Here is an 18,092-nt window from a genome sequence, read left to right as displayed (position 1 = left end):
TTAACGAGAATAAAGGATAAATGAAAGGGTTGGGGCTCTCCACCGGAGAAAACCAATGGAAGCCCCTTGATTTACTTGACAATGGACAAACCCTAGAGGGAGGCGGCTGCTGACTCGTGGATGATATTAGTCTAAAATTAAGAGGCGAGAATTAGAGTTTTATCGGGGTGTATTCGATTGGGATTTTAATGCATTGTTTTTAGTCTATGGATTTTAATAGATTATATGGGATTTTGATTTTTTGCGGATTCTTGATGAAATGTCGCAGAGTTGATAGGATTTAGGTACAATGCTTCAAAATCCCATTGAATTTGGTGGGATTTCAAAAAACTTAAAATACATCGAAGAATGCCACAAAATCCATCATTTTATGAAATGAAAAAAAATCCATCAGCATTTGAATACCATCAGATTTTAATGGATTTTAAACAATCCCAATTGAATACCATCGGATTTTAAAGCATAATTTAAAATCCCAATTAAATACCACTAGATTTTGTAGCATAGTTTAAAATCCCAATTGAATACCTCAAGATTTTAATGGATTTCAAACAATCCCAATCGAATACCCTCGGATTTCATGAATGCAAAAAAATGCTTTAAAATCCCAATCCAATACACCCCTCTTAGTTTATAGTAAAAGAATTTTTGTAATCATTTTTATTATCAAGAATATTTATATTATATCTATTAAGCAGTCTGAAAACAAAACGGCTATTTGTTTAGCTCGTTTTTGTTTCACAATCAGGTTGTAGTTGTCAATTTGGGGGTTTGTCTCAGCTGTGTTCCAGTGTTTTATTTTCAGTAAAATCTTATTGTCCGTAAAGAAAAAAAAGAACCGCCACACGAGCTCACGTTTAATCTAGAATAGCAACAAAAAATTCAGCCTTAAACGCTGGTGTGAGCGGCGTTTTATATTTTCTTAAAAAAATTAAAATCTTAAACGGTACACGATGTAGCGTTTTGATTAAAAATCAAACCGCTACATGATGAGGCGCCACTAAATGGTAACCAGGATCATATATTCAGCATGTTGATATTTGGAGTCTTAATCCCCCAAATTAGATATTCAGGGCAAACATCCAGTTTTATCAGACCGATAGATACTGTCATGTCCCCGGTCTGATTTGGATTTGAATCTCATTTTTAGACAATAACAGAACCGAGATCCGACCCGAAACCCGATTAAAATCTTATCTCAAGCCGAAATCCGATATAAAATATTATATATATATATATATATTATATTAAATGTAACGTGTACATATTAAACTATTATTAGTTACCTATATTAATATTTTACTTAATTTTTAATGTGCGGATACATAATTTACATTTATTTTGTCAATATTTAATTTTTTCTTAATTTGTGTATTAAATAATCAAACTATAATGGAAATATGAATGATAAATCGAATAATAGTATACAATTAAATTAACATGCTTTATTTATATTCCTAAATTTAAAAAAAATAATCAATTATCACATTTTTTATAGATATATAATCTCTATTTTTTATTTAATTTTATTAAATACAATATAATTTATTAAATAATACCTAAATATAATTTGAGTTACCAAATTAACCTCATGGTCTCTCCCTCATCTTGCAATCACAGGAGTATATGAAATGTAAATTCAGATTAAGCTAAAACTGAAGGAACTAAGATGCTCGATATCCATTTCTCAAAACTTGCATATCCAATTCAGTGCATTTATTATTATTGATATGTACACTGCCAAAAAGATAGAGCAGAACAGTTCTGCAGAACAAGGCTTAATTCGCTTCTATTGCAAGTTTTATATCTAAAATTTGTTCGAGTACTAATCTTTGGAAGTGTAAGTTTGCATGCTAAATCCTTGGAAGCAAGGACATCCATGCAAGCGTGAAGAGGGGGGCAAAATTTTTTATCACTGAACACATTCTATACAAGAACTGGTTGAGCTCCTTCAAGTTCCGAAATCACAATCAGTGAGTCGGTCATTGCAAGGAAGAGAGGTTCAGTCTTGGAAATTGGATTTATGACCTGCAGTGATTCAACGTATATGAGTAAAATTCACTAGGCTTTATCCATCTCATACACAAATCGATGTAATGATACCTTCTTATTGTTTTTCAAGTAACCAATAGCAACCTCCCTTCTCAGCTGTGCTCTTTCAGAAAGTTCTATGAACGATGGATTCTCTCCCTCCTTCATGTAGAGGGCAACATCCTATCAAATGTGAAAAAGAGGATATGAAGCATTTGGTGGCCCCTTTTACGATAGCATTTTCTCTATAATACATGTACTAACTTGCATGAATAGTTGTAGATTTTTTTTCTTGGTGTTTTGATGGAGGATTCAGTGACTTCAGTCAGGGGGAACAAAAGAGATGTTTCAATAAAGTGAAGCTATAATAAATTTAGAACACCCTCATTTATGTCGTGATATCATATGCCAAGTTCAAACACTCTAGATGGACTCATTATGATCACAGTGCATCATTTTATAAGCGATAATCCTCCAACATAGTTTGTTACCTTCACATAAATTTCATCTCCTTCTGCATTTAGGATGTCTTTCCAAACCACACCTAGATCGCTATTCTCTGCAACTGATATGAGTAGATAAATAATTTACTACTATAAACAAATATCAAAATTTCTTATTAAGCTATATAATGAGAGATAATGCGCCATACCTTGAGTGGTTACCAGACTCATCACTTCCTCTGCTGCAATATAAGTAAGTGATGGCTTTATTTTCATAATCTGTAAAGTGCAGTAGTTTTATGATTTAAATATTACTGTGTTTCCAATTTAATAAAAGCTACACATATTTCATAAAAAATGATAAATTTACAGGGATGATTACTTGTTTGCCCAGTTGTGAGTCAACAATTTCTGCAACTAGATTTTGCGCCTGTAATCCAACCATATAACAAGAATATTCGATAAATAAGCAGATTGTTATAATGTCGAACAGCTATTACTGAGGGAGGGAGGGAGAAAGAGGGGAAAGCTAAAAGTACATCTTGATTAGGACATGAAAAAGCTTGATAACCTATCTCAGCCAAATAAGAAAAACAGAACAAGTAAAAGTGAACTATAGTTACACAGATCATGATGACTGGATGCTGAAATGTTGCCAGAAGGCAATTAGAAAATTCTACTTGGGACCTGATGAAATGCAACATTTTCTAATTCTATATACAAGATTGATGAGTTTTAACAATATTACAATATGTAATAGTAATACTTGAAAACAAGTTTGCAACATGCTTTACTCTAAGATTTAGTATTAGCACAGATTGGTGGATTTATTTACACTTCAGGAATTTAACTCAACTACACTTCAGGAATTCAGCTCAACTATTCCTATAATTTTGAATAAATTGACTGTATCATCTAAAGCTGAAGGGGCTTCTCTTTAAATGTGCCAGAGAATTCAAAATATATAATGCTAAAGAAGTTGATAGATATAGTCTACATAGAAAAACAAAAAAGTGGTACCTCTGTAATGAATATATATAAGTGCACTCACCTTCACTCCAAGTTTGGCACAGATGTTTTCAGCAAGAAGAAGAGTATATGCTGATTGCTTGTCTGCCCTTAAAGGATCTGAATATAGAGCTGTTAAATACTCAATAGCATGCTTCTAAAAGCCAAAAGATGCACAGTTTTATTACCTTGAAGAAGCCATTCCCTATCAGATAACACAACAATGGAAAAGGGAATATCGTCGCCTCTAATAGTTTTTTGAATATTTGTAATGGCTTCTTTCAAAATATCAGTGTCCATGGGATCTCCAACCTGCATGTTTTAACCATAAATAGTGCAGACCAATTACAGAGAAAGCAGATAGGTACTAATAACTTTGAACTGAACTTAGTCAGTACCATGTGGAGGACTTTAATGTTTTTTAGCTTGCATTGAAGAGCAACGGTTTTTGATCTGTTTTTATCATGCATTGGCACATCTGATAACACCTCCTACACATTTGGACAGAGAGAGACTATTAGTATGGAGAAAAATAGGCACATACCACAAAGATGTTGTTACACCTTCAGGAACAATGCATTTATACTTTACACTATAATAGCTTCTTGACAGAATTCAGAAATCTTCTCTCTGTTAAATGTACCATCTAATCATTTCTGTGTATTAGGACTACTGTTTCACCAATCAATATTGAAACTCTCCAACTTGTGAATGTTCCGCATTAAGCTGTTTACCATTTTCTCTTCCTTAGACTTGTCTATTTACACACGTCCCACCTAGGAGCCCTACTCAATTGAATAGCAACCTGCTGTCGATAAAAGTTGTACCTTATATTGACATTTTCACGAATATTGACCAGTATGGCCTTGATAAGAACGTCCATGGTTGATATGAAATTGAATCGCTAGACTTCCAAAGAGTCAAATATACCCAAGCCTTAATATCCCATTACAGAAGTAATGTTATAATTTTTTGTCATATAACAATCTCTCAAAGTTCTCTGTGAATCTTTACTCATTTTTAAAAACATAATCACTTGGAAAAACAAAAACTAACTCCAATCAGAAAATGGAAAAAGGCGATAATTGCATTGTCACAAAAAGATCTTTATCTGGCACTTTAGGAAACCAAGAGAAGGAGGCAATGCTAATAACTATCTAAAAAGACTGTGGCACGTACTTAAAATAAGGGAGGCTTTGTACTTGAAACGTTCAAGTGTTTCAATTCTATCAATAAGTCAGATACTTTAAAATTAGAATTTGTGATAATGATGTGTATAAAATCAGAAACTTACCAGTACACTGCCAGGTCCAAGATAACTATCGTACTCCTGTATCATTTCCATAATATCTGGTCGCCATCCAACCATTAATATCCTTTCTTTGGGTCCTAAATTCCAATCTGATGCCTACAACCAAAATACAGGGGGAAAGGCTGATACCTGATAACACATAGATCTAACTGGTCCCAAAAAAATAATACCTTAGAACCTGATCTTTTGGGCCGTTGCACCGTGTTTGCCTTCCGTACTTTTTCCATCTGGAGTTCATTTGGTGAGGCATCTTTCTGCTTGAGTGTTTTAAGATTCTGAAGGGAATCAACCTCTTTAGCGAAGAGATTTTGGTATGCTACTTGTGGTCTATTCTTCCCATAAACAGGCGCAATAAACAAAACCTACAAGTAAAGCAGCATTAGAATGAGTAACCCTCATCAAGATGAAACTATATGAGCATCTAAGCTTACTACACTGAGATGAATATCAATTCTTCCTCTGCAGAAACTATAACTGGACATGTAGGTGATGATTTCTCCAAACATATGCATTTATTGTTATTATTATTATTGAAAACAATATGAGATGCATAAATTTTATGCTGATAAATACTTCTATGAATCAACCAGTGCAGTTTCTTCATGCAATATTTACAAATTTAAGCTCAAGTTGGGTGTGGATCCCATTCTCGATGAACATTATATTAACGCACCCATTTATGTTCGTTTAATTTAGAAACTCATTCTTAAAAGAAACTTTAGTAGCTAGCAAAGGGTATAGAATGAGCGGATGTCAGTAGAACTAGGAAATGTTCTGTAGATTTTCCAAACTTGATACTAGACTCGATTCCAATCAAACAGTACTTCAATGGAAAAGTATAATGGGCGTAGTAATATGATACGGTAATTACTGATGCTTCAGCATTTAATAGCTGAAAATTAGATTAAGTGTGACTGCAAATATGAAACAATGTAAACTGCAAGTATATCAATACCATAGTATATTTTTATCCACAAGGCAATAGCTTTTAGCAAGGTACTTACCCTGAGACTCACATACACATACCTTCACCGAGGCTCGGACACTCAAGCTCTTGTTACCAAGAGAAGAGGGGCATCCACTAGACTACAGTGTTATGGATAATATCATTTTAGAGATGTGTCAGATATGTAAAGGCTTGCAAGTACATATCCCATCATATGAGAGATTTTATTAATGAATCAATATTTATGCTTACATGAAGGGCTTACTTAGGATGTCTCAGCATATATACCTGCTGCTGCTTATAAGAAAACTTAAGGGAACAAACTATGATTTCTTTACTCATATTACTTTGAGAAGATAAGATATTGTTGAATTTATTGGAGATACAAAACATGAATGGGACTGTTATCTTGACATCAAGATTGTTGTGTAATGGTTCTAAACTGTAGCAAAACAAATACTAAAGAAAATAAATTGCTTGCATACTTTGTCATCTTGCTCGAGAACTTCGTCATCATTTGGGTGAAAATTTATCTTTCCTTTTCGATGGATACCACAGACAACTGCCTGAAAAAAATCAACAGGATGGGAAAAAATGGCAAATGACAAATGAATACATTAATCCAGGAAATTGCAGGAGATGTAAGTAGAATATGTGTCACCGTTAAATGTTACCCCCACATAAGATGCAATCACTTCTTTATTTACCACATTATGTTATCTTAAATTTTTTAAAAACACGGAGAACTAGAGAAACTAGATCAATCGGGCATGTGCCAAGATCAGTCTTCTACTATATTCCATTAGGGATTTATGTTTCCCAATTTAATAATATGCTAGGTCTCAAGACGAAAATCACTACATGTCTCAACGTTGAACCAGGTGTTATAGCTAGTCAGCTGAAAACATGCAGGAAGAAGAGGTACAAGTCGGCTCACCCTGGAAAATGAGTGAAAAGAATAAAGCAAAGAACTTGGAGTAGAGCTGATCTACATAAATTTATTTTCAGTGAAAATAGCAATCAGCTACTGCTTGGATCCCAAACCCCGAAGGACAGAGATAAAAAAAAAAAAAAAAAGTTTGAAGAAGTACACATTCCAGCTAATGCTGAAGAATTGTTGAAATTTGGGTTAAATTTGATAGTCTAAGAAGTTTATCTTTAGGGATAATAGCTACTAACTACTTGCTGTAGCCTACCCTGAAGGACAATGATAAAAACTAGCCGCCTGAATGAATAAACCCAGGAAACTGAGATATATAAGAATAAACAGGAACATTTACCTCTTGAAATCCACACCTAAGTCGCTTGTAATTCAGTCCTGCTAGGTACGGAAAATTGCATAGATTGAATACATTTTCTGCAAGATAAATATGGGTCTCAGATGTGCTAATGATATATTTTAGCACGAAGAATGTAACTGGAAGATATAAGAATGGCAAGACATGAAATATAATAAGAACATGCTAGCTTCAAATAAAGGAGTGGTCACCACTATCTAAATTTTTAGTGACAAAACTCAATTATTTATTGCATAGTTATTCAATTATGCAAGTCAAGAGCACATAATCAACTTCTGAGTCATAAAGAGCAAGTCTCACTAGACTGTACCTCAGTAAAGCAACAAACAAAACTAGTCCTCTAATATGAACAGAAGGTACTTTGTATTCAACAGGAAACACTATATACTACAATAATCATTGCCATGGACAGCAGAGAACATCATTCAGTTATTACCACAGTTATGTAGGAGAATTTTGAGAAAATGACTAATAGTTGAAAGATCTATTCTTGTATTGCACTTTCCAGCGAGCACAGCTATACACCAGTCTAGATAAAAACTACATCTCAAGTAGTATATGGAAGCAAAGCTACTGATAACAAGTTCTAGTTTTTAACAAATGATCAAGTCGAAGTATCTTTCTTCCTAACAATAAATATATATTTACGTGCTGCAACTACACAGGAACAGCTACACGTGTTCTAGTCATATGAAAACATAAAAGCAAATAGAATCAATCCAGGGATATATCGAATGACTAAGGCAAATAGAATCAGTTCACTGATATATCAAACAGATGGAACCCTGAAAATTGGTTGTGTCAAATTATAGATTATAAAAATTACCAAGAAACCTTAAAAAAAAAAATTAATTAAGGATCAATAATATTTAAAAGTGAGCATAACAGAATGGCAATGCATACAAAGATAATATTTGTTGAAGTATGTCTTTATTGAGAAGTATATAGGAGCATAATTCATAAAGAGATGAAAACTGTACTTCGATAATTAAGCATATGTCTGTAAATTTTCATGAGCCCCTTTTGCCTAGAGCATTGTACAAATAATTTAGAAGAAACACTTTCGACTGGCTCCACCTTCAGTCCTGATATTGTTTTCAGGAGCTCACAAGTGTTAGAGTTAGATACCTGCGTGCAAGGAGAATAGTGTAAACCACAGACACATATACACTAGGTGGCGTATGATTGATACAACTAAATGTAAATTACTAAATAGTCGAGTGTCTCTGAATTATTTGGTGCCTTCCGAAGAAAATAGTGGCAGGATGATAACATGCTATCTGATGTTTGCAGCAGATTTGAATAGCTCACTCTTATGTAAAATAATCATGATAGCATCTTAATATTGTATACAATATATGTATAGTTTACAAGTATATTGTAAAAAGTCAAATCAATACCAACAATAACCTATATTGCCACTAAACAATTTGTAACTGGAAAATCATTATGTTATAATTATATTGTAACATAAAACAGATGCACATACTTAGTTCTCTTTCTATCTAAAAATAGTAAACAGGTAATTCTGTTGATTAAAGGAGGAAGGAGGATATATCTGGTAACATCTGCCACATAATGTGTATAAGGGCCGAATCATGCTTGACTATGCAGAACCAAAATGAATCATAGAAAGATTAACGTATAGCATTGGTAGGAAACATATCCACAAGTGAGTACCTCAACAATGGCAGGGACAAGTTCCATTCTTGGAAGAGGTTGAAGGGCAAGAACAGAAATAAATGCATCTGAATCAATTCCATAACTGCAAATTGTGGAGTGTGACAGTAAATAAAAAGTTTTTAAAATAAATATAGCAAGAGTTTCCTTTTAATATGCTTTCGTACTAGTTCACGAAAGAAAGAATACAGCCTTTCTAGAGAAATAGATGTTTTAAGTTAGGCTTTCATTTGGCATCTTGCTTGAGACTTTGATGCATGACTCGTTCGTGAACTGTTTTTGCTTTATATGTTTTAGCTCCCTAAACTTTTTTTCAAATGTTTCATTATTTCAAGTTTTCAATTGCTCCCACTTGAAAATTTATAAACTTGAGAACAATGTTTGATATTTGTATATGCGACTCAAATCACCTTCGGTAATATATATCCTTCAATTTTATCACGTAAGGTGGATAGATGAAATTTGTCCATTTCAGACATTACCATAGAATCAATAGGCCAAATGTGATTGATCTAATTGTATGATGGTACTGGAGGAACCATGTTTGACACCTACAGGATTTCTAGACAACTCTGTGAAAGGAAAGTGCATTTAATAAGCTGCTTATATGTGTTACTTAGAGTCTTGTACGAAGTGTTGGACATGACGCAAATCCAAGGTGTTTGAGTTAACATTTATGTAATTTGGGGACGCGGACACCTTCTTCCTTTTTCGGACAAAGGATGAAGACATGCTTTATTTACATATGTAGTAGCAAACATTAACAATAAATATTAAATTAACATATTTTTCTCATAAGGCGCCTTCTTCTCTTTTTTTTCCTTTATTCTATTATTGTATTTTCCATCCTAAATTCATCACTTATGTAGATTTAGAGTCGGTCAAATTCTCCACAAGTCAGTCAAAGGATACGACAATGATGTATAGATATTCAACAAGGGACCCTAAGTTAATTTGCTAGGATTAAGAGCTCATTTGGCTGAGCTTATGATTTAACATGACTTATGTGATAAGCTGGGAGCTTAAAATGTCTGTTTAGGTAATTTTGACTTATTAATGACTTATGAGTTATTAAAAATATAATAATAAAAATAAAAATGATTTATAGGTAAATTATGTCTTACAAATAATTTTTATAAAAAAAAAGTTTAAAAAACTTAAGTCACTAGAAAAAGTACCTCAAACTACCTTCTGGCTTTAAATCAGTTTCTGGCTTCTGACTTACTACACAAACAGACATTTTTCAGCTTAAAATCGAAAATGGCTTAAAGCCCGGGCTGTAAGCCCAGGCAAACAGCCTCTAAGTCATATACAAAGGAATAACATTACAAATTCTGCCACTAGCCTACCCAGCACATGTGAAGTTTATACCGCTTGACATCAATAGACAATAGTCTAGTCTACCATCCATGATATGTATGAATATACAATTTTACTTCATATTTTTTATATAGATACATCTCTTTTACAAACCATATATAACCATAGGTTATTAGATAAAACTTAGGGAGCCTAATCAATGGTTAGAACTTTTAAACCTTTATACTTATTATGGTTCAAGTTCAATGACATAAGTTCAGACTTCCAAATTTTATCTATAGGAGCTCGAGATGTGCTCGAGATGGTTAAAGGATAGATATATAACTAGAAATCATTCAGTATAAAATCTTACGCATCGCTCTTCGTTGCCAACATAATAATGGCGCGTGCCTTATTGGCTGCTGCTCTTTCATAGGATTCCGTCATAGTCAGACTACAACTGCACCAAAATATTGGAAAGTGTAAGATAATGAAGTCTGAATTATAAGAAGATGAGGATGTCCATTGTGAGATCATATGAACACTCTATCTACATTGCAAAGGAATAATAATGTACTAAACGATTTATCCTAATATATAAGAGAATGTCTTTGTGGATTATGGTATCATTAAAGGACTATGAGGAGATTTCTGGTAGACTGCATACATTTACAAGTGTTCAGCTCTTAGGCTTACTTTTTCTAATGTAGGAACTACAGCCTGCATTCACAGTGTAGAGAGAGAAACTAAAAGTAAATTACAAGAGCAAAGCAGGTACATTTAGTGAAGAAAATGTTACAATAAAACAATTAAATTTCCGATAGAGGTTCACATAGTCTGGACTTTGAATACATGTAGTGGTGAAGGATGAGAATGGTTGACCTTCCCATAACAGCTTAGACTTCTGCAACAATTTGTAATATTAAATTCTCTAGAGTCTTTAATCTTTATATGTACAATTAGAAGAGGTTGATGTTTTTCACAATAATTGGCTAGGGTAACGCAGTTAAAATCTTTTACATCTGTTTGATATCAACTTTAAAATGTTTTATATATACCACAGTTGTAATACAAGATCATCACAGACAATTTCATGTGCATTGATTAGAGAGTGATGTGTGATAAAGCAAACTATTCAAAGTATTATCATAACATTGATATCTTTGGCCAGGTATAACAATTTGAATATATATTTCAAACTATTGAAACGTAGGTGCACAACATAATAAACCATTAGTATGTTAGTTTACTTACCAATTCGTGCACAATATAATTAAGTATTAGTATGTTAATGTACTAACTAGTATAATAGCCTGATATTCTACACAAAGGTGTTTGTGGTGAAATAGAATGCAATCTCTAAATACGATAACAAATAAAGAATATTGATGCCAAGTCAAGAGATCTCTTTAGATCAAAAGGTGTTGAGATTTGGAAGAAGCACCACCAAACATCATGAAATTTTAGAACTGGTGCTAGTCCTCATAGGAATGAGATCAACTTAAGGTACAGAAAACAAAGCATATGCATCAATAATACTATCACAGATATTCAGAAAAAGGTAGAAGAGGCAGTCAAGAAGCCCTAATCTAGACTTCGAGTACTGGTGGACTTTTTTATTTATTTATATGATCACAGAATTTTCAGATGATCACTAATATATACCTCTTCGTAAAAACATCAATGTGCATGAGATCCTTTGCAACACTGTCAACGATTTGGTCCACCTGCTTCCTTGGAAGATCAGATAAAATAAGTACTTTCTGCTTCCTGCATATAAAGTAGGATGTGATAGATATCATAATTTGAATGCATAGCTAAATAGATGGGGATTACCTAGCCGTAGCAGCACCTAAGCGAACAGAAAAATCATGGTAGCTATCTAGCTGCTTCAGTATGAAGGCCAGACGACTATTAGTTCCACAAATGATTATGTGATCAGACTCCATAACCTGGACCTGGGCTCCTTCCCGGAGCTTTCGCATATTATTCTGTCAAGATGCTAATCACTAATTAGGAAGAATTATACAGGTAAAATCTTTTATTAATGTCGTTTTTAAGATCTTACCCTTAATTGCTCTGTCATTGTACTTAGAAGGCGAGAATAAAACAATATGCCCCATATAGCAAGAACAAACCCAATGACACGCTCAATTCGTGTTCGTTGCTGCATTTTTTAAGCAAGCACTAGAGTACTATTAGCTAGATAATTATTATAATATATTTAGTAAATAACATAAACAAACGGCAGAAATAACACTTTCAGGTGAGTAGATGATGAAATCAGGCATGCCCAAGCCTCCCAAAAACATTCCTCCAGAGATTGTGCACTACTACCCCTGGGTTAGCCACAATGAAGGGATCCATGAGAAAAAAGCCACAGTGACCTCAGAAATAACCAAATAGCCTGGTGAATGACTGCCGAGATCTAATAGCCTAAACTTTTATCTCCAAAATTATTAAGATGACACTAAATTATATATATACTTAATACCTTCTTGAAATCAGCAATGGTTCTATAGTAATGTTAACAAATAATTCTGTTCAAGTTACTAAGTACACTTATATAAGCTAACCATTACCTTAAAAAACTGATTTCTGGATAACTACTTTCTTTTCTTCATTTTTCTTTTTTCAGTTTAAGACAATTAAGATACAGGACAGTGCTCATAGTTACTGTAGCAGTGTTGTTATTCAAAATTATTATTACCTTATTTTATAGAAGAGAAAACCTCCAATCAGAATAAATGAGGAGCAGGCTAAAATGAGGACCACAAAAAACCTGCATACGATTGGAAATGACTAATTATTCATGATGTGTGTCTGTGTTTCATAGATAGATAAGAAAGAATCATAACAAAGATGCACCATAATATTTTATATCAAATAGGAATTAGTGAATCAACAGTCAGGCAGAAATATACAATACCAAACTTCCCTCAGAATATTATAAATCCTACTTTAGCAACATTTGAACCCCAATGGTATTGCCTTATCTTAAGATATTTGATAAAAACTTTTAACTGCATGAATTATCATATGATGGTTTAAACATGCTGGCAAAGCCTACATTCTAACTACAATTGGTCATGCTGCTAACTTTGTTCTCATTCCTACAATGTGATGCATCCCACAATAAAAGATAAAATATGTCTAATAAGTCAGTGTGATTCAGATCTTAATTTTAAGAATCCTTGTGATATATATATATATATAATCTAAACTTCTGCCTTACGTCTCTATCATGTGATTAAATCAGACCAGGGTTCTATTAAGGCACCGAATTTGCTTGTGCACAAAGACACAATTTTTTATATCTACTACCACTTCTCGTCAGCAGAGTAAAGCAAAAATAATCAAAATCAATTATGCGGAACTCTTATATAAACAGAGTAATTTAATTTTGAGAGAATGGTCTATTTTGATTTTATGATAATTGTGTTTATAAAAGAATTTATCGACGCCAACTAGTTATGAAGTAAAGAAACAATTATAAAATTCAGTAAAAAACAGCAATCATGTTTTGCATTCAGAGAAGAAGATTTCATATTTCAGGTATCCTGCATTTTGAAAGATATTCCATGCATGTGATGCCATATCTTCTCTATCATTTTATAACTACAAGGAATCTCAAGTAGCGTAAACTGCCAGACAGTATACTTCAGAAATGAATGCGTAAGCTAGAGAAAAAATTACTTACGTGCCAACATCTTTCTCAAGTTGTATATTGAATAAATATAATAATCTTGAAAAGTTCCATCTGATATCTTGTACTGAAGGAAAAGTTACATTCAAATGAAGAGGTGTGGGCTTGTTCAGGGGATTGGATATGCAAGCAAAAGTTGAACTTGAAAGCAAACTTGTGGTTGCGGATGTGGACATCACATGAAAGAAGCCACGGAATACATTATGTGTTGTATTGCAAGAAATTACTTGTATCAGTCTAACCAATAAATAAGATGACAAATATGTGATCATGAGTTTAGCGCGAGGACCCTGCAAATATGTCATCTGTTTAAATGTCTGTGGTAAGTCTACAAAATAAATTAATAAAAAATAGAATGCTTATAATTATAAACTTATAAAAATAGTTTTAATCAATATCATGTGCGAGCTACTTAAATAACACACACCTGAAGAAGGATTTTAAGATCCATCTTCACGATCCTGGTTCTCAACTTGTCTATAACACCCACAGAGTCCTCTATTTTGGCACATGTAATTAAAGATCTACTCCGCCTCTGTCCTGGAAAAGATGAAAGATGTAAAAACAGAAAGTGTATAATAGGTCTAGATAATGTGTATTAACTCTAGTATACATACTTCCCTTCTTTTGCTCCTATATTCTGCTATATATGACCTTTGAAATTCTAATTCGTATGTGAGAAAAGAGTGCATATTTCTCTCCTGTTTCACAATATTCTATTAGACCTTTTAATCTAATTTTCCAGCAGTTCATTGCTGAGTAGTTGTGAGATTTTTAGCAAGCAGCCTTGATTGCCACATTTTTTCTTTCAGTTTTCTTCATCAATTTTTGTATTAGCAGCCTGCATTGCTAAATCTTCATCATAATGTTAGCCCCTAAAAGCACCTAATATTGAACTAACAATCTCATCTAATCTGAAGAATCAAAATCCGTAAAGAAATAATGAAGACTTGCAAAAAATTTGTGCTTTCCTGAAGGTTTAATGGGAAGAACGAGCTCAGGTGGTCAAATATACCGGTATAAAGCTAAAAGCTAAAGACTAAACCAACTAGGGTTGGGTCAGCATTAAAAACAAGGTGATCCACTGTAGTGTTTCCCAGGCCCCGAAAAAGTCAGACACTCCTTTAGTAGGAGGAACTTAACTTTCAGTGTTCCGCACTTTATGCCATGGACGTATATCATGCTAAACAAAGAGAAGAAGAAGAAGCTACTGAATAGTGATTTACAAGAAAGATGCATTATTATTTAGCAAAAAGAAAAAAGAAAGATGCATTACCAAGTTTTCGAAGGATAATCCCATAAAAAGCTGAAGACTGGCTCAACCTACAGCAACCTGGCATTGAATTCCTAAAAATAGAGCTATTATCACATATTCAATGTTAAACTTAATGCGATGCTTATCTAAAAAAACTTAATGCAGTATTTGAATCTTGGTAAGTGTTTGTCTTTCTCAGCATGGAAGGTTTCAAAGATAGGTACACAATGCTAAATTTCTAATCAATGACTAGGCTTTACATTCAAATGAACTCAACAAAACCTAAGGCCCAGCAATAAATAGAAAGCTGCAGAATTTTGAGTGCAAGGACTACTATAACCGGTTATGACTAATATAAATTGCGGAGATAGTTGACTTGGCCAAGTTTTAAAATAAAAATCATGCTGATGCCCTTCCCCTTTTTCCGATCCATCCATAGCATGTTAACCAATCTTGAAATTATAATAAATCACATATTTACAACAATGTTTATATAATGAGCTAGAAATATTGGATTAAAAAATCTCTTCTTTCTTTATTACCAACACTGTAAACTTGTGGTTAGTACCCTTCACTTATCTTGGTAATTTTAGCATTTTAGTCTACCGGATACTTGGATTTCCCTCTTTCTTGGTAACAACATGAGGAGGGTTGAATCATGAATGACATGAGCTTATCTCATTATCTACACATATCTCCTAATTACAATCCAAAAGTAGACTACAAAACCAAACAGACTAAAAATCTACACTCATTACAAATATTAATCATTGCTACAGAGTACAGCCTGAAATACTTTGAACAATATAAATCACCATTTAAACATCTAAAAAGCCAAATAATTAATGACAAATAAGGACTGACTCATTTCTAACTCTAACATGCTGATAACAAAGACATGCAATACAGATAGTGTTACATGTGTAGTGTGAGAAGAGAAGTAGTGTTTACATGTTGGGAGAATGAAGCTGATGGAAGTTTGAGGTTGGAGCAATACATGGTGGAGGGCTTTGAAACACCAGGACCCCCATTTCTTTCTTCTTCTCAATTTTGGTGCTAGTATCAAGACTACTTGAATTGATGGTATTTATAGAGGGCAGGAGGATAAGGAAAATGTGAAAACACACACATATGTTAGAAACTTGCTAGAACTTGTCTACTCCTTTTGTCTTGAAGCAAAATATCTATATTTAGAATCTGTATCAACACGTCCTTAGTTTAATGTAGTGTTCTAAACTGGGATGCTCGGTTAATAACTGATTTTAAATTTGACCCGACTCGAAGACGTGAAAAGGCCCTCAATATTACAAGTGTCTGGCTAACATGTGCCATGGGGCACTAATATCATAGATAAAACATTAATTATTGGTTAGAAAATTGAAATGTTCACATCTATCAATAAAATTTGATATTTTGTTTACTTTTATATCGTATTATATTTTTCTTATTTATATTTTTTAATAATATTAAAATAATAGAAAAATTCATAAATTTGTTATTAAATATAAAATTGATTGATTTTAGTTAGGAGGGTGATTTTAATTAGGAAATTAGTGTGTATGCACTGGGGGCTTGTTATTATTTGTGGGATAAAATCAATTAAAAATTATTTTATATTCGATTAAAATTTGATAAAAATATTATTTTATGTTCTCCCACATTTTTTGAAATAAAATAATATTTTATTATAAATATAAAATTTTGAAAGATAAACTAAAGTAAATACTCCCTCCGTCCAATTTTGGTTGTCACATTTCCATTTTTGTTGGTCAAATTGACTAACTTTTGACCAAAGATTATAAGTCACTCTTTCATCATTTTAAAAAAACTGAAATTACATCTTAAAGTAGATTAAAAATTATTTCCAGTGACATATTTTTCTTATTTTTTCAATTGACAAAATATTAGTAAATTTCAATCAAATTTTGGTCAATTTGACCTGCACAATACCAAATGTGACAACTAAAATGAGACGGAGGGAGTATATAATAGGGTTAATTATCTAGTTGGTCACTAAGTGTGCTTAATGTATCAAATTGGTCACTGAACTCAAAACCGTATCAAGATGGTCACTGAAGTGGCCATAAATATCAAACAAATAGCTTGAAATATAAGTTCAAGTAATAAAAATATTGTTTATAAAGTTTTACGCATTATTTTTGAATGTTACCAAAACCAAGTAAAAAGTTATGACTTCTAATATTTATAATAATATATTTAGATTTTATCAAATTTATTTATTATTTATTTTTAATTAAAACCAAAAAATAACTATATAATAAATAATAAATAATAAATAAACTTGATAAAATATAAATATATTATTTTAAATACTGGAAATCATAACCTTTTAGTTGGCTGTGGTAACATTTAAAAATAATGTGTAAAACTTTATTAATAATATTTTTACTACTTGAACTCATATTCCAAGGTACTTGTTTGATATTTATACTGACTTTAGTGACCATCTTGATACCGTTTTGAGTTCAGTGATCAACTTGATACATTAAGCCCACTTCAGTGACCAACTAAATAATTAACCCGTATATAATTAGTATTTAATAAGGTTTTGAATAGTTATACATGTATACACGGGTACTCATGCAAGTCAAAAAGTATTTAATGACAGTAGTTATGACTTGAGGGCACATGTTAGCCATTCCGATATTATAAAGAGGCTTTTTCATAAATGTAATATCTCGTAATTTTTAGAATTATATTAATAGATTAGTATTAATAAAAAAAGGATTAAAATTGGATTATGAATAGGATTTAAAATTGAACTAGTATGATGGAGTTAGAATATGGATCAGACTTGTATTCGAATAATGGATAGGCTTAGAATTAGGGTTTCAACACTCTATATATTGATTGTGTTCCCTAGGGCTGTCAAAAAGGTCCGAAAAATCCGATATCCATCCGAAAAATCCGATATCCGTCCGAAAAATCCGCATTCGTATCCGAGATAAAGCGGATATTATCCGTATCTGAGACAAAGCGGATATTCTCCGCATCCGAATCCGACAATTCCGGATACAGATACGGATATAGGCATTTCGTATCCGATAAAATCCGAATCCAAAATTAAATATATATGATATTAAATATTATTAT

At 32.6% G+C, this 18,092-nt stretch overlaps 1 protein-coding gene across 5 annotated transcripts; it reads right to left on the bottom strand.

Moving 5' to 3' along the window:
- Positions 1-1,656: 1,656 nt before the first annotated feature.
- Positions 1,657-16,181, bottom strand: LOC108196154 (putative ion channel POLLUX-like 2). 5 transcript variants are annotated; one of them, XM_064081465.1, is made up of 24 exons: positions 15,930-16,180; positions 15,000-15,070; positions 14,151-14,263; positions 13,718-14,028; positions 12,728-12,799; positions 12,278-12,356; positions 12,086-12,184; positions 11,854-12,008; positions 11,683-11,787; positions 10,391-10,477; positions 8,719-8,803; positions 8,019-8,166; positions 7,021-7,097; positions 6,226-6,306; positions 4,965-5,156; positions 4,777-4,890; positions 3,881-3,973; positions 3,671-3,794; positions 3,526-3,602; positions 2,857-2,904; positions 2,684-2,753; positions 2,523-2,590; positions 2,104-2,214; positions 1,657-2,028 (listed from the first exon to the last, which is right to left on the bottom strand). In XM_064081465.1, exons 1-24 carry the CDS (start codon positions 16,007-16,009, stop codon positions 1,927-1,929), a joined length of 2,562 nt encoding a protein of 853 aa, XP_063937535.1. In that variant the 5' UTR covers positions 16,010-16,180; the 3' UTR covers positions 1,657-1,926. The 5 variants fall into 5 exon arrangements, 4 of the variants coding, with proteins under 4 accessions (XP_063937535.1, XP_017218788.1, XP_063937536.1 ...); XM_017363299.2 differs by having other exon boundaries at positions 2,523-2,596; positions 15,930-16,179; XM_064081466.1 differs by having other exon boundaries at positions 2,523-2,596; positions 13,718-14,013; positions 15,930-16,177.
- Between the last annotated feature and the right edge of the window lie 1,911 nt (positions 16,182-18,092).

This window comes from Daucus carota, chromosome 7, assembly GCF_001625215.2.
Source record: "Daucus carota subsp. sativus chromosome 7, DH1 v3.0, whole genome shotgun sequence".
NCBI lineage: Eukaryota > Viridiplantae > Streptophyta > Magnoliopsida > Apiales > Apiaceae > Daucus > Daucus carota.
This window is presented reverse-complemented; position numbering and strand designations above follow the sequence as displayed.

Bases quoted from the DNA above. Each gene is read 5' to 3' on its own strand.
- LOC108196154 (XM_017363299.2), bottom strand. From the start codon at position 16,009: ATGGGGGTCCTGGTGTTTCAAAGCCCTCCACCATGTATTGCTCCAACC. The intron at 10,478-11,682 runs GTATATATTAGT...ATTTTGGTGCAG, and splicing joins ATTGATGTTTTTACGAAGAG to TTGTAGTCTGACTATGACGG. The intron at 2,215-2,522 runs GTAACAAACTAT...CACATTTGATAG, and splicing joins GAGATGAAATTTATGTGAAG to GATGTTGCCCTCTACATGAA.